General features: G+C 46.0%; 2 protein-coding genes across 2 annotated transcripts; one reads left to right on the forward strand and one right to left on the reverse strand.

Annotated features, from left to right (window-relative positions):
• Window positions 1-1,734: 1,734 nt before the first annotated feature.
• LOC124682915 (U3 small nucleolar ribonucleoprotein protein IMP4-like) lies at window positions 1,735-6,731 on the forward strand. Its single transcript, XM_047217519.1, has 8 exons — window positions 1,735-2,024; window positions 2,107-2,216; window positions 2,311-2,361; window positions 2,515-2,658; window positions 2,756-2,845; window positions 5,789-5,895; window positions 6,106-6,190; window positions 6,287-6,731. The coding sequence occupies exons 1-8, from the start codon at window positions 1,829-1,831 to the stop codon at window positions 6,383-6,385; spliced, it is 882 nt and encodes a 293-aa protein (XP_047073475.1). The 5' UTR covers window positions 1,735-1,828; the 3' UTR covers window positions 6,386-6,731.
• A 9,392-nt stretch (window positions 6,732-16,123) lies between these two features.
• On the reverse strand, window positions 16,124-23,875 carry LOC124654091 (DNA-directed RNA polymerase II subunit RPB1-like). The gene is made up of 12 exons (XM_047193123.1): window positions 23,795-23,875; window positions 22,517-22,759; window positions 21,611-21,901; window positions 21,360-21,518; window positions 21,087-21,248; window positions 20,787-21,007; window positions 20,562-20,703; window positions 20,134-20,469; window positions 19,748-20,034; window positions 19,353-19,611; window positions 16,702-19,267; window positions 16,124-16,659 (listed from the first exon to the last, which is right to left on the reverse strand). The coding sequence occupies exons 2-12, from the start codon at window positions 22,751-22,753 to the stop codon at window positions 16,124-16,126; spliced, it is 5,196 nt and encodes a 1,731-aa protein (XP_047049079.1). The 5' UTR covers window positions 22,754-22,759; window positions 23,795-23,875.
• Between the last annotated feature and the right edge of the window lie 475 nt (window positions 23,876-24,350).

Consider the following 24,350-nt stretch of genomic DNA (forward strand, 5'->3'; position numbering starts at 1 on the left):
ACCTCTATGGACCCAGGAGGAGCTCCAATATGATGTAATTATATGGCTTGTAATATTATGTGAATGAGTTAAAGACCAGCTATGTTTCTGTTGTACTACTCTGAGGGTTGTAATATTTGCGGATTGGTACTTCGCACATATGATGTCAACGACTGGCATACTACAACATGCAGTGGTATGCAGGGTCACCACAGATGCATCGTCAGAAGTGGGCTTAGGTGGTCAAGTATTAACTCTTCTCTGTCTCCGACTTCCTCTTGCTGATCCGGAGCATTGTTGTCTCCGGCAACCTCTTGCTGATCCGGAGTATCGCTGTTTCCGACAGCCTCAACCTGCATGGGTCCGGCTCCCTCCTGAGGAGGGGGGTTCCTGCGGTATGTGCGAGGAAGTGTACAAAGTGGCACCTTTGTTTCTCTAACACCTGGGAGACCGAGGCGGATCTGCATTGGTCTTCCACCGTTATTTCCTGCTCAGGGGGGATCGGGTGGGTTTTAAAATTTCCAGATTTAAGGCGAAATCTTCTTTAGGAAGTTCCAGCATCTCAGATCGGATCTTCGCGACTGCGTCCTGCTCGGTGGCGGTCGCGTCAGCGTGACTTACCAGGGCGTTTCCATCGAAATCGACGGTCTCGCCAATGAAGATGTGAATGCCACCGATTGGGATGATGGAGAGCTTGACGGGGTCAGTCTTAGCCGGAATCCAGCACTCGTCATGGGGGACGATCGGAAAGTTCCCGACGTAAAGGACACGCCCCACAGCGATGGAGTTGTCAAAACTTCCCATGGCGAAACCTCCCGGTTCCGACCTCCAGACGCCGCTGGCCCACGGTGGGCGCCAACTGTCATTGCCTATTCGACAGTACCTCAGAGGAGGGATCCTCACGAGTGGGAGAAGAAGTAGGGGCCATCGGCGGAGAGTCCTCGGGATGGTGGTACGCAATTTGCCCAGCTTCGGAACACCTGCACGTTGATAGGGCCTAATGTTGCTTGTCAGAAATTATCTGGGCGCTTTCGCGTTGTTACAATGAGTTGTGGTTGTGCCTCTAGGGCTCTCGGGATCCGGCTTATAAAGGCGTCATGATCTAGGGTTTACACGGAGAGTCCTAGCCGGAATACAAGTCGTCTAACTACGGAATATTATATTGCCGTGCACGTTAAGGATCCGCCTTCCCTTATATGCCGTACTGGATCCGGCTACCCCTGATGGGCCAGGCCGGGTCCGACTTCCAGAGTTGGTCGGTGGATCCGGCTCCTCGTTCCTGGGCTGGACTTCATCCATCTTGATCTACAGTAGCTGGGCTTTCCAATGGGCCATACGCCACCATCACCATCGTGGGTCACCCGAACTTATCAAATCTAGACACTATCGATGGCACATCCATGAAGTATACCCACAACAGCCACATCTGGTGGAAGAAGGGGAACACGTGGAAGAACGGGGAGCGTCCATCTAAGCTCGATCAGACGGCGCGGACCACAACCGATCGCTGCACGCGATCGGTCGGCCGAACTAAAGCCTAGAAAAAAGATGGCAACGATGGACCGGCCCAACACCTAACCTAGGGTGTGCGCCTAGAAAAAAGGTCTAACCGGTCACGGCCTAGGTTTACGCTCGCGATCCGTGGCACCTGCCCGTTCGGGCAGGCCCATACAGGCCCACACGAGTTGCTATTAAAACAAGCCATTCTCCCACAACTCAGCTCCGTGTCCCTAACCTCGCGCCGCGCCGCCAAAGCTCCGAAGCCGCTATCTAGGGTTTATCGCAATCCACCCGCGGATCAAGCGCCTAGCTAGGGTTCTGCGTGCTCCGGTCGAGAGACGGCGGCGAGATGCTGCGGCGGAACACGCGGCTGCGCAAGGAGTACCTCTACCGGAAGAGCCTCGAGGGGAAGGAGCGGCAGCACTACGAGAAGAAGCGCCTAGTCCGGCAGGCGCTCGATGAGGGCAAGCCCATCCCCACCGAGCTCCGCAACGAGGAGCTCGCCCTCCGCCGCGAGATCGACCTCGATGACCAGGACCGGGCAGGTTCAGTCTCACCCCTCGCCGCGTTCACCCATTTCCTTTTTTGTTTTGTTGCGCTTCTCATGTATGGTTTTGTCGGTTGCAGTTCCGAGCAGCATCATAGATGACGAGTACGCCGGTTCCACGCTCCGCGAGCCCAAGATCCTCTTGACCACGTCGCGCAACCCGAGCGCGCCCCTTACTCAATTTGTAAAGGTATGTGTTTATGCCGTTAATTCCAACATGTTTCGGCTATTTAAAAAATTCTGCATTACATGGGCTTGACTTGCTGATACTGTTCATTTGCCAGGAGCTGAAAGTCGTGTTTCCGAACTCGCAGAGGATGAACCGTGGTGGTCAGGTATAGTACAAATAGTACAAAAATCATTCCATGTTTATGTGTACTTTCGTTCCCAATATCAGATTCATATCACATAAGATTTGGATGACTAAACAAGTGAGCAAAACATCCGGTTCTGCACTTCTTGCTGATCCTTTTTTTTTCTCCCTGCAGGTGATATCAGAAATCGTTGAGTCCTGCCGATCACACGAGATCACTGATCTTATTTTGGTGCATGAACATCGTGGTCAGCCCGATGGTTTGATTGTCTGCCATCTCCCGTTAGGTCCAACTGCATATTTTGGGTTACTCAACGTGGTAAGTGTGCATGCCTGTTTAATTTATGACGACCTGAGGCGTTGTACCGCACGGGGCGCAATGTTTGGTGTTAAGTTCTGGTTCCTTTTTCGGGCAGGTAACACGGCATGATATCAAAGATAGGAAGGCGATGGGCAAAATGTCGGAAGCTTACCCTCATTTGATACTGGACAACTTCACAACCAAGGTATCAAATACTAGCCTCTTTTGAGCCACTTTTTTTTTTTTCTATCTAACGCATCTGTGAAAGTTCATCAGTTCATCTCATGCAAACAGAAAACAGTTAGCATGATTTATTTATGTTTATTCTAATTGTTCCACCATATGTACCTGGAAAGTAATCTTGTCTTAGCATCCATGCTAAATACTCCCTCCGGTCCAATTAAATTGACGCTGACCATGTAGAGGGAGCAGCTTACGTACTATACATACCTGCGTCGATTAAAAACGACCAGAGGTAGTAGTTAGGATGAACATATTGCAGCACTTGTTTGTTTTTGTTTGTTTGATTTCTCCCAACCTACCATGTAACAGTAACCATTCATACATTCATATGGGCTCAACGCTTGAACTTGAGGCTGCTGTGATGGTTCAAGGATTGCCCTTCCATTCTATCAAGAAAAGTTGAAAAGTATCCGCGATAACAACTTGTTACACATATATTGTTGTTTATGATGAATTGCTGATGATTTCATGATTGCTCATCAAATTCTGAGCATCTCCGGTTCCACTGACTCTTGTGCTGCTGTTTCTGTTGGAGTATTTGGTATTATTGTCTTCTCCGTGGTATGCTTTTCTTCATTGGCTCTTTTTTTTAATCTTCGTAGTAGTTTGCTTCTTCATTGGCTGCAATGATGGTTTTCTCGTTAACCTGAGACCTTCTATGAGGACAATATATCCATTCAAAACTATGTAACTGAGCAGCTTTGATATCAGTTGTGCTTGTTGAAAACTTGCACACTACAATTAGTAGTTTGTTTACTTGTCTTTGCTTAGAAAATGTTTGTTGGTTTGCTTGCTGCAATGGACTTTAATCTGGGACCTAGTATTAGGATAATGTATCCCAGTTTTTCTGTTGAGACACTCCCCATTACGAATACTCGTTTGCTGCAATGATGGTCACCTCGTTAACCTGAGACCTACTACGAGGATAATATCTATCCATTCAAAACTACATACCTGATAACTCTGGTTATTGTGGTAGGATGTAACAGGGTGTGAGTGTACCAGTTTTTCTATTAATATTTTTTTCTCAATTTTTTGGTCCGTTCATCACAGCATGTGTGTACCTTTGCTACAGAGTTCTTTCTGTTTGATATTTAAGTTTGTTCTGAAATCTGGAGGCTGCAGTGATGTTTGTCTCGTTAACCTGAGAAGTGCTTACTAATATGAAGACGAACTCAAACCATTCAAAACTATCAAACTGAGCGCCTTATCTTCTACTCTTGCTTGGGAAAAGAAAACCTTGTTGTTCTGTTCCTTTTTCTGTTTCTGGTTTAAGCATGTTACGGACTTTGGAGGCTGTGCTGATGGTTTTCTCATTAACCCGAGAAGTGCTTACTAGTGTGAAGGCAAACTTGAACCATTCAAAAGTATTAAACTGAACATGTCCACTGCTACTCTTACGTAGGGAAAAAAACCATTCTTGTTTTTATTTTTCTTAACAAAACATGGGAGGTTGCAGTGATGTTTTTCTCGTTAACCTGAGAAGTGTTCACTAATATGAAGACAAACTCAAACCATTCAAAACTATTAAACTGAGCGCCTCCACTTCTATTCTTGCTTAGAATAAAAATCCTCTTCTGTTCAGTTCCTTTTCTGTTTCCGCTTTCAGTTTTTGATGAAATATTGAGGCTGCGGTAATGTGTTCTTCTCGTTAACCTGAGAAGTGCTTACTAATATGAAGACAAACTCAAACCATTCAAAACTATGAAACTGAGCACCTCATCTCCTGCTCTTGCTTGCAAACAGAAAACCTTTTTGTTCTGTTCATTCTCTGTTTCTTGTTTAAGTCTTATGAAATTTGGAGGCTGTGGTGCTGTTTTTCTCGTTAACTTGAGAAGTGCTTACTAACGTGAAGAGAAACTCAAACCATTCAAAGCTTTTAAACTGAGTGCTTCCATGGCTACTCTTGCTTAGGAAAAAATCATTCTTGTTGTGTTCCTGTCTGCTTCTGCTTTAAGTTTCTTACTAAATTGGAGGCTGCGGTGATGTTTTTCTCGTTAACCTGAGAAGTGCTTACTGGCATGAAGACAAACTCAAACCATTCAAAACTATTAAACTGAGCACCTCCATATTATTCCTCAGAAAGAAAAATCTTTTTTTTTGTTCAATTCCTTCTCTGTTTCTGATTTCAGTTTTTGATGAAATTTTGAGGCTGCAGTGATGTTTTTCTCGTTAACCTGAAAAGTGCATACTAATATGGAGACAAACTGAAACCATTCAAAACTATCAAACTGAGCGCCTCATCTTTTACTCTTGTTTAGAAAAGGAAATCTTTTTTGTTCTGTTCCTTTTCTGTTTCTGGTTTAAGAATGTTACAAATTTTGGAGGCTGTGTTGATGCTCTTCTCGTTAACCTAAGAAGTGCTTCCACTACATTATACTGAGTGCTTCCACTACATTACTCTTGCTTAGGAAAGATACTTCTGTTCCTTTTCTGTTTCTGCATGATTCTTTTTTCTTATGAAATTTGGAGGTTGCCCTGATGTTTTTCTCGTTGACCTTGAGAAGTGCGTAGATACGATATTTGGAGGTTTCTGTCACATTTTCTCGTTATCCTGGGATGTGCTTATTAATCTGAAAGCAAACTCACACCATTCAATATCTATTAAACTGAGCTCATCCACTAATAATCTTGCGTACTTGGCTTGTGGACTATATTTAGTTAATCCGAGAAGTTACTCTTTGGTATCTGTTTTGACACTTTTAGTTTTGTCAAGATTATTTCAACTTGGCCTCTGGCATTATTGGATATTGTATCAGTCTGTCTTACTATTCTATATTCAATTAGATAAGAGTTAACTGGAATAGCTTGCTTTTTAACACATAGATTTGTTTGTTATCTTTCAATTTGTGCCTTTTTTCGGCAATCCAAGTTGTCTGTGTTTGACTAGTTTCGATAATTGCAGCCTGGTGAAAGGACGGCTAACATATTGAAGCATCTCTTTCCTGTGCCAAAGCCAGACTCAAAGCGTCTAATCACTTTTGCCAATAGGGACGACTACATCTCTTTCAGGTTAACATCATACTCTGTCGTCATCCTTGTTGGTATTTCGGTGATGTCACTAGTTGCTTCAGTGGGTGCATGGCTTGAACATACAAAGCTGAGTCTCTGTAGTCAAGAAATATCGACTTTCCGTGTATCTGAATTTTCCTTCAATGAAACATGCCAATGACGCTATGATCTGACACTCATGGTTCTTTTATGATCTTTTGGTCATGGCAGGCATCATATCTTTGAGAAACAAGGTGGCCCCAAATCCATCGACCTGAAGGAGGTTGGCCCCCGCTTCGAGTTGCGACTCTACCAGGTGAAGAAATGCCTCCACCCCTGCCATCATTGTAGTATTAGGATCATTTTATATGTCTCATGCTAACTATCTACATCTTGCTGTTTGTCGGAACAGATCAAACGAGGAACTGTGGACCAAAGTGAAGCACAAAATGAGTTTGTGCTACGGCCATACATCAATACTGCTAAGAAGCAGAAAACTCTTGGGGTCTGAATTGATTTTGGCATGCACAGCAATTTTGAGTTATGTTTTGCATATGCCCACCGTGCTTTTGATGCAATCACAAAATCTTCCTTTTAAGAGGGTGCTGAGTTGTGGTGTTACTCCGAGAGAATGTAGAGCATTTGCCCTTTTGGTATTTTATGGTCCAGCAGAACAGGTTGTATTCTTTGATTTTCTCTATGGAATGCGTAGTAGGCTGCCCCAGTATTCCAGCGTTTCAACGATAGGGCATCTTGTATCTATGTGAACTTTAGTTATAAAAAATGTACGTTCGCTGGAACTTGTACAAAAAGTTGGTTCGTTGTTTCGACTGCTTCAAATATTTGCCCTTTATCTACTTGTGGGCAACCAAAACCTTTGTCAACCAGACTGAACAAGCTGACATGAGATTTTTTTTATCATTTTAACAGTATAGCAATTATTTTGTTCTGATAAATGAATGATGTCAGCTTTATGCTGAAACCTTTTCTGAATCCTCTTGCGATGGAGGCAGCGGCGACCTCCCTCTCTCCAATCTCCTCTGGCAGGGCGGTAGGAGGGGGATCTTGTTCCTCCATTTTGTCGGTAGGGTTAGGGCTTGTCTACTATGGTGTGTTGTTGGGTGGTGGGAACGGCGCCTGAGCAAATAAATGAGACTTTGGCATCGTGTTCTTGTCGATCTTTAAAATCAGCAGCGTGGTCTTGTTTCTACTTCTTTAGATCTGTCAAGATATGTTTCTTGATGTGTTGTTGGTGTTTGTCGCGGTGCTGAGCGTCGGGACCGTTGCTTGCAATAGGTCTTTTCATCGACTCACAAAACCTTGTTGGCAATGATGTTTTTTTGGATTGGTAATGGTGGAGGCTCGGCGTATCTTCCAGCGCATGTTTAGGCGGCGTTGGAGTTTGACAGCGGCCGCTAACTTCAGCGAGTGCAGAAAACCCTAGGAATAATTTAATTTTATATTTTTCTGTCCTTTAGATTTTTTTCTGCAAAGTTTTCGGGACAAATATTTTCTCTTGGTGTGTCCGTTAGTTTCCACGTTTGTTTACTTAATTTTCTATTAATAAAGAAAAAAGTCCATTTTTTGTCCTTCAACTTTCACACAAGTTCACTTTTGATCCCAAATGTTTCATTTGGTCCAAAAGAGACCCTAAAATTTACCAACTTGTTCAAACGAGGTCTGGTTCTGCTAATTTTTTTTTGAAAAAAGATACGAAACATAACCAAGCAGTACGAAAACCACGGTGAAAATACCCAACCTTTCGCCAAAGTAGATCGTACCGAGCCAGTTTCAGCCAAAATAAATCCCCAATCCTCTGGCTTGAGTAGGTCGCCGCAATTTATCTATATGCTCGATATCGGCATCCGTCGCTCGTCTGATATCCCGATTGTGCACTGCGATGTCCGCCACTACATCAAGCTGGATGTAATGACACCCACAACAATCTTCTAACTACTTTTGCGGTTGAACATGGAGAGGTGGTTCCTACCGGTCAACCTCTCCCTCCCTTTCTGCCCTCACATACACCAGTGGGTGCGTCCAGCCGGGCGATATGCAGAGGTTGATGAGTTGCGGCGCTACTAGGGCCGCTGCTGCCCTTTACGTGAGAATCGCTGGAGCGACGGAAAGACGAGGCTGCCAGGGCTGGTTATTTACCATCCTCTTTTTCTTGCTCGCGGTCGTGAGTGGGATTCAAGATTCTAGTCTAAGACTACTTCTTATTGAGGTATGTTCGGATCTGATTTTATTTTTTTGAACCTTGGTTATCATCTACCGAAGAAAATCATAAAAACAAGACATGTGAACGGGTTGGCAAAGTTTAGGGTCCAGTTTGTACCAAATAAAACATTTAGGACGAAAAGTGAACTCTGCACAAAGTTGAAGGATGAAAAATGGACTTTTTTCATTAATAAAATACGTGGTTGCTTAAAAAAAAAACTTTTCCAAAGCGCAGAGTACAACACTTAAATCTGATTGGATTATTTTATGGTTGTTTGTACTGTACGCCCATGAGTTTCAGCCTCTGCCTCTTTGTACCGAAGAAGCCCCTCTAGGGATAAGGCCCAGAAAGGCCCCGCCTAGTAGAAAATAGGCTGACCGGTTGTTCGATGGACTTTCGTGTTATGTTTAGTGAGGTTTTTAATAGGGTAGTGCTGAGCCAACGGCCGATGACGTCTCATCCCCCCAACCAGCTCTCCTCGCTCTACAGTAATTGGTAGCGCTCCTTCCTCGACCGGGCCGATCCGAAGCCTCTCCGCCGGAGTAGCCGGCCGGAGACGGTGGAGGTGGTGCGCCGGAGTAGTCTAGGTGTAGTCTAGGTCTTCTTCCCTCCTTGTTCCTTTGTTTACCCCTGTGGATCTTGGCGTGATGCCAGTAGGGAGATGGGGGCTCGATCTGTTCGGCCAGATCGAGCTCAGGCTAGGGTTCCTCTTCTCTGGTTGGTTCTTCCAGTGGCTGGAGGTGCTGGCGAGGAGGAGGATCACCATCTTCGTCAATAAAGCCGGTGGTCCTGCTGGGGCCGTGCTGAGAAGGAGGAGCTCCTTTCCTTCTCTGCCTCTGTCCTGCCGTGGTGGCGATGGGAGGTGTGGGGATGAGGCGTTTCTTGTTCTCCGGCGGTTCCTTTTACGGTGGCGACGACGATTCATCATCGACTCGAGCTACACAGCCAGGGGCAGCTCTGCCTATGCTTTCTTTGGCCGGAATGGCGGCCATCAATCGACAACCTCCGGGAAGGAGGCTCTTCTTCATCCTCGCGGCTAGAGCTCGGCATCTTGTCACCATCTAGTGGTGCGTCCCCGGTGGTGGCCAGGTGTCCGGCGGCGATGGATCTACGCCGGAAAGGGGTGTTCGGGCATCTGCGCCCAATTCCTCGGCGGCGACGCCTTGAGGACGCCGGCGTCTGGTGGCAGAGGCTCCCAGGAACTTGATCGCTTTTCTATTTTTAGTCCTAAAGTGTTTTTTGCACTATGTCAGACCTTATCTTCAAATTTAGGTTTCTTCTGTGCAAGTGATGTAAAGGGACCGGCCTGCAAATATGTAACCTGCCACGTTTATTGAATGAATGTTCCTGGACCCTTCGAGGTCTATCTCTTGTTCAAAAAAAAAAAAAGGGTAGTGCTGAGCGTCCTTTGCAGCATCGTATCCGCCTAGCAGCATCGTTGCCGTGCCCTGGTAGCATGAACCCCATCTCCTCCAAGCACCTCGTCTCAGGTTGGTAGCACCGCGTCGGGCGGAAGAGATCTTGGGACGTGCAACTGGGGTTGAAAAAATAGGCGCACACCAAAAGCTTTTTTAGAGAAAGTTTTAGAGGACACGACTAAAGATGCTCCAAAGAAATGAAACAAATTTGGTAACTATGGACGCCGTTTGGTTACCTGGGTTGAATTCCTGCATCACTGGCGCAGTGAGATGAGAGCCTCATCTCGTTTCGAACGGGCCACAGTGCAATTTTGGGCTGTTGTTTGATAGGTTGTGCAGAATTTTTTGGCAGCAGAAACGAATGGTCCAGTCTGTTTGGTTTCATACGACTCTAGTAATAGCCCCACCACTTATCCACATGGTGACCTTAGCTCTCACCTCCTCACCTATCACAAAGCCTCACGCCGCCGGTCACAAGCTTCGACACGTCGGCGATCACGAAGGCAGACACCACCATGACACCGTCGATCACGTCGGTCAAAACCGTCACCACGTCACGGTCACGAAGACGAAGAGCACCATGACACCGTCGGTCACGCCGGTCAGAAGCATGGGCAAGTCGCCGACCACGAAGATGAAGACCACCATAGCACCGTCGTTCACGCCGGTCACAAGCATCATCATGTCGTCGACCACGAAGATGAACACCACCAGGACACCGCCGGTCACAAGCATGGGCACATCACCGACCACGAAGACGAACACCACCATGACACCATCGACGACGCCGGTCACAAGCATCACCATGTCGCCGACCACGAAGACGAACACCACCAGGACACTGCCGGTCACGCCGGTCACAAGTATGGGCACATCGCCGACCACGAGCACGAACATCACCATGACACCGTCGGTCAAAGCACATCACCGACCACAAAGACGAACACCACCATGACTCCACCACCTTGGATTATCACCTCTCACTTCTCACCTATCATCACCACATCGCCGTCCATGAAGATGGCGAGCCAGAAGTTGAGCAAAAGTACTCTAAACCTTAGTCACACATACATACAAAATTACATACTTGTGAGTCATCTATCAACGTATGTACACAAAAACAAAAACCTGTCAACATGAAAGTCATGCAGAATGGTGAGGTGAACCTACTCTTGAAACGAAATCTCAAACGGTTGAGCGTGTGCGATGAATTTGACAAAATTCGCTTAAAACTTCATACACAAAATTGATGATTTACCACCGATGAAACTCGAAACAGATTGTGGAAATCGGTATCATCCACGCATCTTTTTCGTGTACATCTTATTTCGATTTGGACTATGTTTGTGTTGATTTGAGAGAGGGTGTGTGGAGTAGTGTCAGGAAGAGTGAGCCTAAGCAACACCTCGGCAACGGTTGCATCGCTGGAGCTGGAGCCAAAGTGGCGCGAGAACGGGTCTGTCCCTGGAGAAACTGCCATTTCGGACGTTCTTTCAGAGCCTCGACGCTGATTTAAGAATCGGTTCCTGCAAGAACACGGCTCGACCCAGGCAAACAGGCCGAAAATTGCTGGCCCGATGCGAGCCAAGAGCCAGCCTATCAAACGCACCCTATACGTTTGGTCCGCTTCCGCTCAGTCTTCATGCATGCTTTTGGAGGCTTACTGATATCACATGCTTTCCTTTTTATTTAATTGTGCGCAAGTGGTACTTTGTATTCTTGGTTTCAAAATTACAAAATGAACTTTGATATTTTCTTACTCGCAAAAAAAAAACTTTGATATTTTCTTTATTGATGTGATCAAACCCCTACAAAAAATTATCTCTCCAAAAACTTTGATATTATCCTTCCTATAAAGTTTGTCTAAGATTTGTTAAGATGTATCCAGACACTAAATAACATTTAGATACATTTAAATATTTACAAATCTCAGACAACTTTTATGAGATAGAGGAAGTATAAATTACCAGAAAATCTTCAATGAGTCGGGATCACGTTTGTTGTACCCGAGCCCAATCTCAGGTTTAACACCTACGTGTTTTATAAAGATGTAATATTCTTTCAGCAAAAGATGATGTTCGCACCGATAGCGATGCACATGTGGCGACTTTATCGATCTCGAGACCCAACCCGCTGGCTCAGTCTTACGAAGGTGCTCATACGTGTATATTGTGCGTGTATGCATTTATAGAAGTGAGTTTATGTTTTGTACTGTTTCTAAAAAAAAAAAAACGCAGTATCATGTCATGAACAAAAGTCTAGTATCCCTCGTCGTTTATCGTCGTATGGAGCGTTCTGAAAGTTCCCTCGGAACAAAACATCTGTAGAAATTTGCACGTTTCGTTCGAGAGTGCTCCAGTAACATGTTTGGAATTTGATCGCGGGGAAGTGTAGCTTATACGTATAGAAGGTACCATCCATGGGGACACTCATAACTCAATCAAAAAAGCGTTCAAGATATACTGCTAATTTCAGCGGAAGTGATATATGCTCTCCGGCCTAAGGCTTGTGCCAATGCACCACTTCACTCTAGCCTGCCACGTCAGCTTTTTCCCTCACTCTCACCCCACTCTCACCCCACTCTCATCCCACGGTGCCAATGCACAGACTATAGTGCCAGCTTTACTTCTCTTTCCTCCACGTCAGCTTTTCTCTCTCCTCGATATCAGCATTTCATTTTCAGATTACAACAATATAAATAATGCAAGGAAATTATTTTATTGAACTAAAATTGTTACCGATTACATCATAAAAAAAATTACATAAAAATTTGAAAAGATTACATAAAAATTTGAAAAAATTACATAATCTAGGAATAGCCCACACATGCTCAATCAAATCATGCTGGAGCTGTGTATACATCAGTGACTCCCTCATTTCGGTGTCCATCTGAATCCTGGCTGCTAGGCTTGGTGGTGCATGGTGGTGTATTGCAAGGCCGACATTTGAAGCAACTGTCTCATAGATGTTGTCCAAATTTGTACCACGCTCATCGTCGATGATCATGTTGTGCAGAATGACACATGCACGCATGATCAATCCAAGAGTACGCCTCGAGTAGGAGCGTCCCGGAACTGCTAGAATGTTGAACCTAGCCTTCAACACTCCAAAGGTACACTCGACATCTTTGCGATGCGCTGATTGAGCAGCAGTGAACACTCGATGCTTTTCACTTTGTGGAAGAGTAACACCTTTCATGAACACCGGCCAGGAGGGGTAGATGCCATCGGCAAGGTAGTAACCATAGTGGTACTCGTGTCCATTCACCGTCAATGATGCCTTCACAGAATCTATCTAGACAATCTGATGAAGTTTGTCTAGCTAACTTAAGCCACTCATCTATCGTATCTACAGCGGCTCCATAAGCTAACAGACGCAAAGCCGCAGTACACTTTTGTAGGGAGAAAAACCAGCACGGTTGAGAGCATCAACTCTTTGGGTGAAATACGGAGAGTATTCACCCAATCTATCCACAATGCGCAGAAAAAGGGATCGCCTCATCTGATACCTTCGCCGAAAGTAGCTCGGAGGATAGTTGCAGTCGTCGGCGAAGTAGTCCTCGAAGAGCCGATCGTGGGCACCCAGACGATCACGCCTGATGAACTCGCGGCGGCGTCGACGTCTTGGCACCACCTCCTCGTTGAGCATCTCCTCCTCATACTCCTCCTGGAACTGCTCGATCATATCACCCTCCATTCCGTCGCTCGAACTGCTGCTAGACGAAGACATGGCGTTGAGAGGAGTAAAAATGAAGAGTGGAGCTGATGAAGTGAGGTGTGGAATGAGTGAAACCATATGTGGGGTATTTATAGGGGGTTTTGGCATTTTTTCAGGATTTTTTGAACCCCAACGGCTAGCTGAGGTGGACGAATCAGATCACGCCACCTCAGCTAGCCGTTACACACTACCGCCCGCCTCTCGCCCGCTCTCGCCCGCCTCTCGCCCGCATCTCGCCCGCCTATCGCCCGCCTACCGCCCGCTCTCACCCGCCCTCTCGCCCCGCCCCGCCAACGCTACCGCCTCGCTACCGCCCCTCTCTCGCCTCCCTCTCGCCCCCAACGCAGGCGTTAGCCGGGCGGGAGCGGGCGCTACCGCCGGGCGCCCGCGCCGTCGCCTGCCGCTGGCCTCTCGCCCCACTCCCGCCTCTCTCTCGCCCCGACGCCGCCGCTACCGCCCTCACTCACGCCTGCGTTGGCAAGGCTGGTGCCAACGCGGGCGCTAGGGGGGGGGCGCTACCGCCCGAGGCGGGGTGAGAGGGAGGCGAGAGGCGGGCGAGACGGTAGCGCGGGGCGGTGGTTCCACCGCCCGGCGGTAGCGCCCGCTACCGCCCGGCTACCGCCCGCGCTGGGGGCGAGAGGGGGGCGAGAGGGAGGCGGCAGCGTTGGCAGGTCGGGGCGATAGGCGGGGCGAGAGGGAGGGGGTAACGGCTAGCTGAGGTGGCGCGATCTGATTCGTCCACGTCAGCTAGCCGTTGGGGTAGCCGTTGCTGGCTCAAAAATTCAAAAAAAGCCAAAAACCCCAAAATTTCATCCCCACCCCCTATAAATACCCCCATATGGTTTCACTCATTCCACACCTCACTTCATCTCCTCCACTCTCCATTTCCACTCCTCTCAACGCCATGTCTTCGTCTAGCAGCAGTTCGAGCGACGGAATGGAGGGTGATATGATCTGTGCATTCCAGGCGGAGTATGAGGAGGCGATGCTCAACGAGGAGGCGGAGCCAAGACGGCCGCGATGCCGCCGAGAGTTCATCAGGCGTGATCGTCTGGGTGCCCACGATCGGCTCTACGAGGACTACTTCGCCGACGACTGCAATTATCCTCCGAGCTTCTTTCGGCAAAGGTATCGGATACGCATTGTGGATAGATTGGGTGAATACTCTCCGTATTTCGCCCAAAGAGTTGATGCTCTCAACCGTGCTGGTTTTTCTGCCCTACAAAAGTGTACTGCGGCTTTGCGTTTGTTAGCTTACGGAGCCGCTGCAGATACGATAGATGAGTGGCTTAAGTTAGCTAGACAAACTTCATCGATTGTCTAGATAGATTCCGTGAAGGCATCATTGACCGTTACGGGAACAGTTTTGCCGTCGACCAAGCTGTCGAGGATACTCGGCGTCGTTAGCGAAAGCCGAGGAGCGTGGCTTTCCGGGTATGTTAGGGAGCATTGATTGCATGCATTGGCAGTGGAGGAACTGCCCAGTGGCGCATGCCGGTCAATTCACAAGGGGAGACATCAAACACCCTACCATAATCTTAGAAGCCGTTGCGTCGTATGATCGTTGAATCTGGCATGCCTTTTTTGGAGTGACCGGGTCCAACAACGACATCAATGTACTCAACCAGTCGCCGTTGTTCACTGATGTGCTTAGGGGAGAAGCACCCATAGTGAACTTCACGGTGTATGGACACGAGTACAACTATGGTTACTACCTTGCCGACGGCATCTACCCCTCCTGGCCGGTGTTCATGAAAGGTGTTACTCTTCCACAAAGTGAAAAGCATCGACCGTTCACTCGCTGCTCAATCAGCTTGGCGCAAAGATGTCGAGTGTGCCTTTGGAGTGCCGAAGGCTAGGTTCAACATTCTAGCAGTTCGGGACGCTCCTACTCGAGGCGTACTCTTGGGTTGATCATGCGAGCATGTGTCATTCTGCAAAACATGATCATCGACGATGAGCGTGATACAAATTTGGAGAACATCTATGAGACAGTTGATTCCAATGTCGGCCCTGCGATACACAACCATGCACCACCAAGCCTAGCAGCCAGGATTCAGATGGACAACGAAATGAGGGACTCACGGATGTATACACATCTCCAGCATGATTTGATTGAGCATGTGTGGGCTAATGCCTAGATTATGTAATTTTTTCAAATTTTTATGTAATTTTTTTTATAATGTAATCGGTAACAATTTTAGTTGAATAAAATAATTTGCTTGCATTATTTTGAATGTTGTAATCTGAAAAAGAAATGCTGAAGTCGAGGAGAGAGAAAAGCTGATGTGGAGGAGAGAGAAGTGAGAGCTGGCACTATAACCCGTGCACTAGCACCGTGGGGTGAGTGAGGAAAAAAGCGAAAAAAGCTGACGTGGCGGGTGATAGTGGGGTGATGCATTGGCACCAGCCTAATCTCCTGGCATCATTTGACAGAACATACAAAAGTGAGGCAGCACCGCACAGCTAGCACAATCCTCAGCAGCAGCGACAACATCGAGACAAAGCAAATCCCAGCTGTAGTAACACGAATTGTCACGTGGAATACAATGGTGCCTTTTGCTGTTTCATCACACTATAAGCAGACCACGACTTAAAAGTTCAGATGAGCGTGGCAATGAAACATCGTCAAAATGTGACCCGAATGTTTGCTTGGTATTTGCAATCGTTTTTAACTTTTTAAGGCTACACAGTTGCAAGGAAGTCCCACAACTCAAGATGCAGAGAGTATGCACACTTTTTTACCACAAGACTATACCAGAATTTCAGTGTTAACCAATAAACGTCCATGTACCACGACTATTTGATTCCTTCTCCAATCAGCCACGGAACGCACATCATCCGGAAGGTCTTCCCAGAGGAGACACCATATACGCCGAGCAAAGGGAAGAAACTAATTCTGCACATTGGGACTGTAGCCTGGTGAAGTCGGGCTATAACCAGGAGAGGTGGGGCTGTAGTCTGTGTCATGAGCCAGGGAGTAACCGGGTGACGTGGGAGAGTATCGGGGAGAAGTCGGGCTGTACTCTGTGTCATGAGCCAAGGAGTAATCGGGTGAAGTGGGGGAGTAATGGGGAGAAGTAGGGCTGTAAATCTGGGAAGCTGGGTTGCTGTCAGCAGAGTTAGGAGAGTAACTTGGCGAGCTTGGGGTATACTGGGGTGACATAGGAGAGTAACTAGGTGCAGTTGGACTGTACAGAGGGGAAGTCGGGCTATAGGATGCCACGGAGGGATCATGAGAACTGTACACCAATGAATATGGACTGTAAACAGGTGAAGAAGGGCTATATACAGGGGTGGTAGGGCTGTAATAAGGTGAAGCCGAATAGGGCATGGGCGACGTAGGCCTGTAAGGTGATGCGGAATCATAAACTGGAGAAGCAGGAGCATATCGAGGTGTCATGAAACCGTGCACCGGTGACATGGAACCATGGACCGAAGAGGCAGAATTGTATACCGGTGACATGGAACCATGGACCGAAGAGGCAGAATTGTATACCGGTGACACGGGATTGTAGACTGGCGATACATGATTGTACACCGGTGAGATGGGATTATAAGAATTGGGTGTAGAGTTGAAGGTGGAGTATGGTAGAGTTATTGGACTGTAACTTGGTGGGACTGGACGGTATTGATTTGTTGTTCTGAATGGCGAGGAAGTAAGTCCACTGATATAGGGTGAAAACCGAGTATCTCCAAATGGTGAAGATTCATATGGGCTTAGCAAACTCGGTGATGACAGATAAGGAGTTTCTTCAGAGAGCTGCGAATATGTGCCCTTCATGGCATCACCTAGACCATTAGTGTAGCTTGGGAGATCAGTGTCCATGGCCTGCTGCAACATCCCAGTGTTCAGATACAACTCACAGGCCCCTGTGCCAACCGGTGCCAGCTGACCCAGCATAATGTTCTCAGAGACACCTCCAACTGGATCAGTTTCGGCATATGCAGCAGCATCTAGTAAGATCATAGCAGTTTCCTCAAATGAGCATCTCATAAGGGGCCCTGTGTCATTCTTGTTGATGCCATGCCTGGTGATGGCCATCAAATAACCTTTGTGTGTCATTAAGTCGCAGAGAATTGCCAAATGACGATAGTTCACATAAGATCCATCAAAGGAGATGACTTCCCGCAACTCATGCAACAATGTTCGGCGAGCAGCCTCAATTCCAAGCACTTCTATTACTTCAATCAGATGGTTGCTAGTCGTTCTCGACGCATCAACATCTTCATTGCACAGTACTTGCAAGAGATTAACCCCTTCCGTGTCAAGCATCCACTCCACATCTGTTATGAACCCTTCCTTTCGATTGAACTTGGTGATCTTTCCAGACTTGATAAACACCTTGGATATCTCAGGTATGCCGCAGAGAGACATCTTTGCCAATATAAAGCTCTCTATCTGTTTGAGGAAGAGCTCATCCTGAGCAAAATCATCACCTTCTCTTGGAACTTCCTTTTCATGCTTAACCATGCGCACTCTAAGGATAAGCTTGTCGGCATTATCATCAGAGTAGATGCATGTTAGGTCAGTGCCGAACTCATATTTGATCTTATCCACAATGTTAATGATGCTCAACTTCTTGTCAATCATCATCTCACGATCCAGTTCAATTCGAAGCAACCAAGGGGACACTGTCTCCAGGTCAATGTCATCATCAGGCATTTCACAGAATGACTTGACAAGTTCAGCATCTTCTTCAATAACAGTATCTGTAGGATCAGGGTCATACCATAGCTCGGTAGCACGGGTCACACTCTGCAGAGAGGTGTATTCCAAAGCACACTGAACGTTCTTAGCCAGTTCTTTCTTCTTGTTCACCTCAGGTTTCAGGTAAACAGACAATGAAGGAGTTTTTATGCTCTTTGCAACATTAATGATTTCTATCAGCCTGGGAACACCTAGAGTGACATTCTTAGCACTGACACCGGCATAATGGAACGTGTTCAGTGTCATTTGGGTTGTAGGTTCACCAATGGATTGTGCAGCCACACAACCAACCATTTCACCTGGAGATACCAAGGACTGATGAAAACGGGTTTCTATTTCCCCAATAACCCACTGGAAAGCGTCCCTGGTAAGCCCATACTCTTTCAAGACTCTCTTGCTAGCTAGCGTGCTGCGAAGTAGGATATTGAACAGCAAGGTAGCATTCTTTTGAGCCTCGATGCTTATTGGATCGACACCATCAACAACTCGTAGTCTGGCTTGCAGCTTATCCACAGCTTCAACAATCTCCATTGGGTGCAAATCGAGGGAGGGCTTATTCACATCAATCTTAAATGTCTTCTGAGCATTCCATATGATCCTTTTTAAATTCACTGGCATCGGCCATGTATTTTCGCCATCTTTAGCAATCTCGCTCGCGAGCAGGTAGCGGTCAGCTTCTATTATTTGGACCTCGGAATCAAACACCTCCCTGATTTCAGGAATGTCTCTCAAGTCCGTAGCATGTTGCTGAAGCAAGTAACCTGGGTTCCAGTTGTCATCATGCAACTCATACTGGAAAGTGCTGTCAAACTCAGTCTTTTTCATCTTCAGAGACTCCAGTTTTTGTGACTCAATAGATACAGCATCCATCCCATCTTCACCATACAAGAACTGAATTATGTGGCCCAGTGAGTTCCTAACTGTACCGTCATATTTGACCATGACATCCTCCATAGCCTTGACAAGACGACGCTGAATATATCCAGTTTCAGATGTCTTAACTGCAGTGTCAATGAGACCTTCTCTACCACCCATAGCATGAAAGAAGAATTCCTGGGGTGTTAGACCAAGAATATATGAATTCTCCACAAAACCACGGCTTTCAGGTCCATAATCATCTTTTAGGAAGTGAGGCAGTGTTCGATTAGTGAAGCCAAATGGAATGCGCTTGCCCACAACATTCTGCTGACCAACACAAGCAGTCATTTGTGCAATATTAATGAAACTTCCCTTAGAGCCAGCAGCGACCATTGCCTTTAGATTATTGCTATCAGATAAGCTCCTCTGAGCACAACTCGCTGCATCATCACGGGCCTTGTTCAATACCTAGATCCAAAAGGTATTCAGCAAGGACAGGCTTGCAACTTGGAGAAAAGAACATATGCATGAAAAGAAGATACTTGATCTTTACCTGATTTACTCTATTTTCAAACGCTTCCAGCACAGTTTGCCCTGGCTCAGCCCCTAACTGTCGGTCACGTGAAAGTTGGATAAGGTCCTTCACCCCATTCTTTGCTTTTGAAATTATATCAGTAATTTTTTCCATTGTTGCCATGTCAACAATGCTGTCACCAATTCCAATACTAAAGCCATTCTGTAAAAGCCAATAGTTCACAAGCCATTGCGTATTACTTAAAAACTTGCTAGCAGCATCCGGTCCAATCTCCGCCCTTCAAAAAATATAAGATAAAAGACCTAGTAACTATAATTGATACGGTATGTGCTTATACTTCTCAAATAAAGTAGCGAGGTTACAAAGATAATATGTAACTTCGTTAGCCTCAACATGATATGGTATATGCTTACCATATGGCATGGACTAAACTTCCAGTTGAGGTTCCAAGAGTTCTTTTGCAGAGAGTACCAGATAGAAGATGTCCCTTCTCTATCCTAACAACAGTGTCCCCAGGAGTATTGAATCCAATCTCCACTTCTGAGTGCCAAGCTGAAAACCTTATAAGATTAATCTGCCTTGGAATGATCAAGCTGAAAACTTGCTTCCCAGTCCACATCAGCTTTGGTTTCAATATGGCAGGCGTAGGGATCTTCCCATCAAAGTCTTCCCACCACATCAAGATATTCATAAACACGTCCTGCGGCAGTAACATGGAAACATTGATAAAGTTGCAGATTCCAACTAAAGAGTTCATACTTAAGGGAACATTTCTATATGAATTCCTGTATTACTTTACCTTTTCAATGAATGTATCTCTTCTGGAAATTTTGAAACATCCAAGGAGTGTATCCTGGACAATCCCCATAACGGGCCGATTAGATTGTGGAGAAACAATGCATTTTGGAACCATCATCAGTTCCAGAACCTCTGCTCTGGTTTCAAATGACTGAGGAACATGCATGTTCATTTCATCACCGTCAAAATCTGCATTATATGGTGTAGTAACTGACAAGTTCAACCGGAAGGTTGAATAAGGCATAATTTTAACACGATGCCCCATGATGGACATTTTGTGGAGACTAGGTTGTCGATTAAAAACAACATAGTCTCCATCAGCCAAGTGCCTCTCAACCTGTACGCAAAACCAAGAAATAATTCAATCAGAACACATGCTTTAGACAGAAGTTAGAAAACAAACCATAACAATGAAGCAAAAACACATGCCTTGAAACCAACTTCTAAATGCTGGTCACTGCTTTTCCTCAGGTATCTGAGATCAAACCTCCTCCCGTCATCCCTTACTATGAACTTGGCTCCAGTCTTGCAAGGGGGAGGATAGGCCCCATACTCTACAAGTTGCTTGAGTCTACAGACAGAGATTCCTATTATAGTTGTACAGCGAGGCTTGGAATAGCAATATCAACAATGCAAAAGTAAATCAAAATCTACCTCTCGATATTATATGGAGTAACTGTCTCTGGGAATGTTAAGTTCAAAGCTATACTCCAGGGCACCCCCAGCTCATCTATGCTAATGTTCGGATCTGGTGTGATGACGGTCCGAGCTGAGAAGTCAACACGTTTACCCATCAGGTTCCCTCGAACACGACCTTCTTTAGATTTAAGTCGGCAGCATATAGACTTGATAGGCCGTCCGGAAAGCTGTGTAGACTGCATTTCAAGGCGGAAAAGGTATGCATGAGCATATGGTAAATACTGAAATATAGAAGTTCCCTTAAACTGTACTGACCTTTGGTTGACCCGAGAGTTCATTGTTGAAGTAAGTCGCAACCAGAAACTGCAAGATCTGCACAGACTCATTGATTATGTGGGCTGCACATCCATTTTGTATTTTCATTCTCAAATCTTTGTTCTGCCTAATAATCATCGCAAGCTGATGTGTCAGATCATCCTGTACCATGTGGGAAAATTATGTGGTATCTTACATCAGAACGTCGCTCTAGGTAATTTTTTGCAAAGAGATGTCCAAACATGTATCAGTGTGAACTATAAATACCCATACCTCACTCCTCATGGAATTGCTCATGACAACAGAAGGTCTAACTGATGGTGGAGGAATAGGAAGCACTTGCAGTATCATCCATTCAGGACGAGCATACCTTGGATTCAAGCCTAATAGAAGGCAATCGCCGTCACTTATAAGTTTGAGGATTTCCATAACCTGAAAGTAATAGCATGTCACATGCTAATATGATTTTTTCATAGAAGTTTCCATTAGGCAAAGCATCGAAGGTAGACAAAATGGAGAATAACCTTCTCTGGAGAAAGGCTCTGTCTCTGTTCCACAGCTTCAGGAAGTTGCTCAGTGCATCCCAAATTCCTCTTCGGAGCTTTATATTCAGCTTTAATGCCCATGCCTTCAACTCTGATGATTGGCTGTACATGACCACAGCCACTTTTTATCTTTGTACTATCTACATCCTTCTTATTCTGAGTCTCAGGACAATCATCCTCAAGACATTCAGTATGTCCTTTGCAAGCTTCAGACATATATTTTAACCTATTTTTCGAATTTCTAATTCTCAGAGCTTTCGTCACTATGCCCTGGAAAGATAATTGGTATGAACAAACCAGGAAGCAAAAAATGGAGTATAAGAACAAGTGTACGGCAACTTCAATAACAGTAGTATGAATCACTATAGATGTTATACATGCCAGAATAGCTTGCAACAATTCCTTAATAGCTATAACAACCCAAGTGTACGTGTTCTCATACACTCTTAGGTAAACAGTGCAGCTCCCTTAAACACCCCAAGGTATAACTGGTTGATGCCAGTTATCATTAAGCAGGCATATGTCCGGACCTCCTGGACTGGCCATGCACCTGTATCAATATAAGTACAGACCAGTGCCCCCCTTATATCGACATACAAAGATGCTACTACAGATAGACCTGGTTTGCCACTGTAAAGTATACGGAGCCATGCACTTGTATCAATATATGGACATGCCAATACCCCCTTATTTCTAGAATCCACATCAGAAAAATACAGTTATGTTTCGAGACATAATTCCTTGTGTTATTTGTCTCTGCAAGTGATGAAAAGCACTTAGGATGACAGTGTGGGCCGATTCAGCACTTGAGCCACTCAACATTCCAAACACTGGACACCCTGAACAGTTGTGAGTAGAGTTACAGTATGACATGATGGTGCGTACCTGGTTGGCAAGGAGCCTAGAGCAACTGATGCAGACGCATCGGAGCACTGCTAGCACAGTCCGCATGAAGCCAATGTGAAAGATGGGCTTGGCGAGCACAAGGTGGCCAAAGTGGCCAGGACAGTCAGCTGGACCTGCATCACATGTTGCGCATCGAGACTGTCTCTTGTGGTTAACAGTGGCGCCTAGTTTTGGATCTGACAGGCCATCTGTGGAGTCGATTTCCAGCACAGACATTACCTCCTGAACAGACATTGACAACTGATCAGGTAACCAATTTTTTGTCGACCAAGCACCAATTAAAAATGCATTATGATAGAGCTCCACAGAAATGCACATCTTACCATTTATTTATACTCCCTCCGTTCCTTTTTAATTGACTCGAATTTAGTACAAACTTGTACTAAATCGGAGTCAATTAAAAAAGAACGGAGGGAGTAGTAGAATTCGAAATACCAGGACGACGAATTACAGCATTTTCAGGAAATGTGGGGCATTTTGATAAATCACTGTTTTTATCATAACCCATGATATCACATACTTCGATCAGAAGGAACAACCGAGTCTAATCTATGTGGATTTTAAAATGGAACCCGGAAAACTGTAGCACTGAGAATTTCTTGGCCCTTCCATAAGTTATCAGACGCTTCAGTAAATTGAACCTTAAATGGAAACCTCACGCAGAACTACCAATTAATGCTACTGCATCATTAATTTCAATTTCAACCCAAGGACGAGACAAAAATTGCGCAACGGTGCACCCGAATATCAACATCAAACATAAGTGGAAGGGAACTCATAAATCCCTCGAAATTTAATCGTCTCAAGCCACAAAAGGTATCATTAAAGCGGGACCGTAAATCTGAGGTTAACTTGTAAGGTACTTAGGTATTTTTCCACCAATAATACTTCAATCCCATCTCGGCCCAAAGCTGCGATCAAATCCACAATGCCGCGCCCAAAATTTTCACCACCTTACGCAACTCGCAAGTGCAACGCGCAAATTCCCCCCCAAATCCGCTCGAAACTCGTCGCTCAACTTATCGTGCAGTTCCAAATCCAAATACGCGGCGGAAATTCGCTAAAACCTGAACTAAACCTTCATCCAAACTCGTCCCGACCCGAATCCCGCCGCCTAACTCGAATTCGAACAACCTAAACCGCCCAAACCTAGCCCAAGCCACCCGACTCGGCTCCTCCGGAAACCCCAACCCAAGCGCGCCACGGCCCCGCCGGTCCAAAACCTCAACCCGGGTAGTCGAGGAGGAGGGCGCGTACCAGCTCGTGGCGGCTGAGCACGCCGAACTGCACGGCGCGGACCTTGGCCACCTCCGCCGGCGAGTAGGGGAACCGCGTGTCCTCCATCGCCTCCGACGACCCGATGGCTGGTGCGTGTGCCTGGAGAGGAGAGGAGCGGAGTCGGGGAGGCGGTGGGAGCAAGGCTCTCTCCTCTAGTCTAGTCCTCCTCCGTCTCCGCCGTTTCCACCACCACGGGCGAATCTAACCGGGCCTCCTGCGGGGGGAATGTAAATTTATAGTAGAACCTGTTTTGCGGATCGTTTAGTCGGTTAATCACATCATTGGGCCGTAGGTCGGTGAAAGGATTTTGCGCCGACATCCCATGTTTTAGTCGGTTAACGTACAGCATTGCTGCAGACTTATGCGCGCAATGGGCGGGCCCATTAAAGGAAGGGTTTCCTTATTTATTTTTGCCGTTTTTGGTTTTTTCTGTTTGATTTTTCGTGGTTTTCTTGGGTTTCCATTTAGCCTTTTGATTTTTTGTGGTTTTTGAATTTTTGTTCTGATTTCATTTTTGTTCAGATCTGAATGTTGT

The sequence above is a fragment of the Lolium rigidum genome, chromosome 1 (assembly GCF_022539505.1).
Source record: "Lolium rigidum isolate FL_2022 chromosome 1, APGP_CSIRO_Lrig_0.1, whole genome shotgun sequence".
In the NCBI taxonomy this organism is placed as follows: Eukaryota; Viridiplantae; Streptophyta; class Magnoliopsida; order Poales; family Poaceae; genus Lolium; species Lolium rigidum.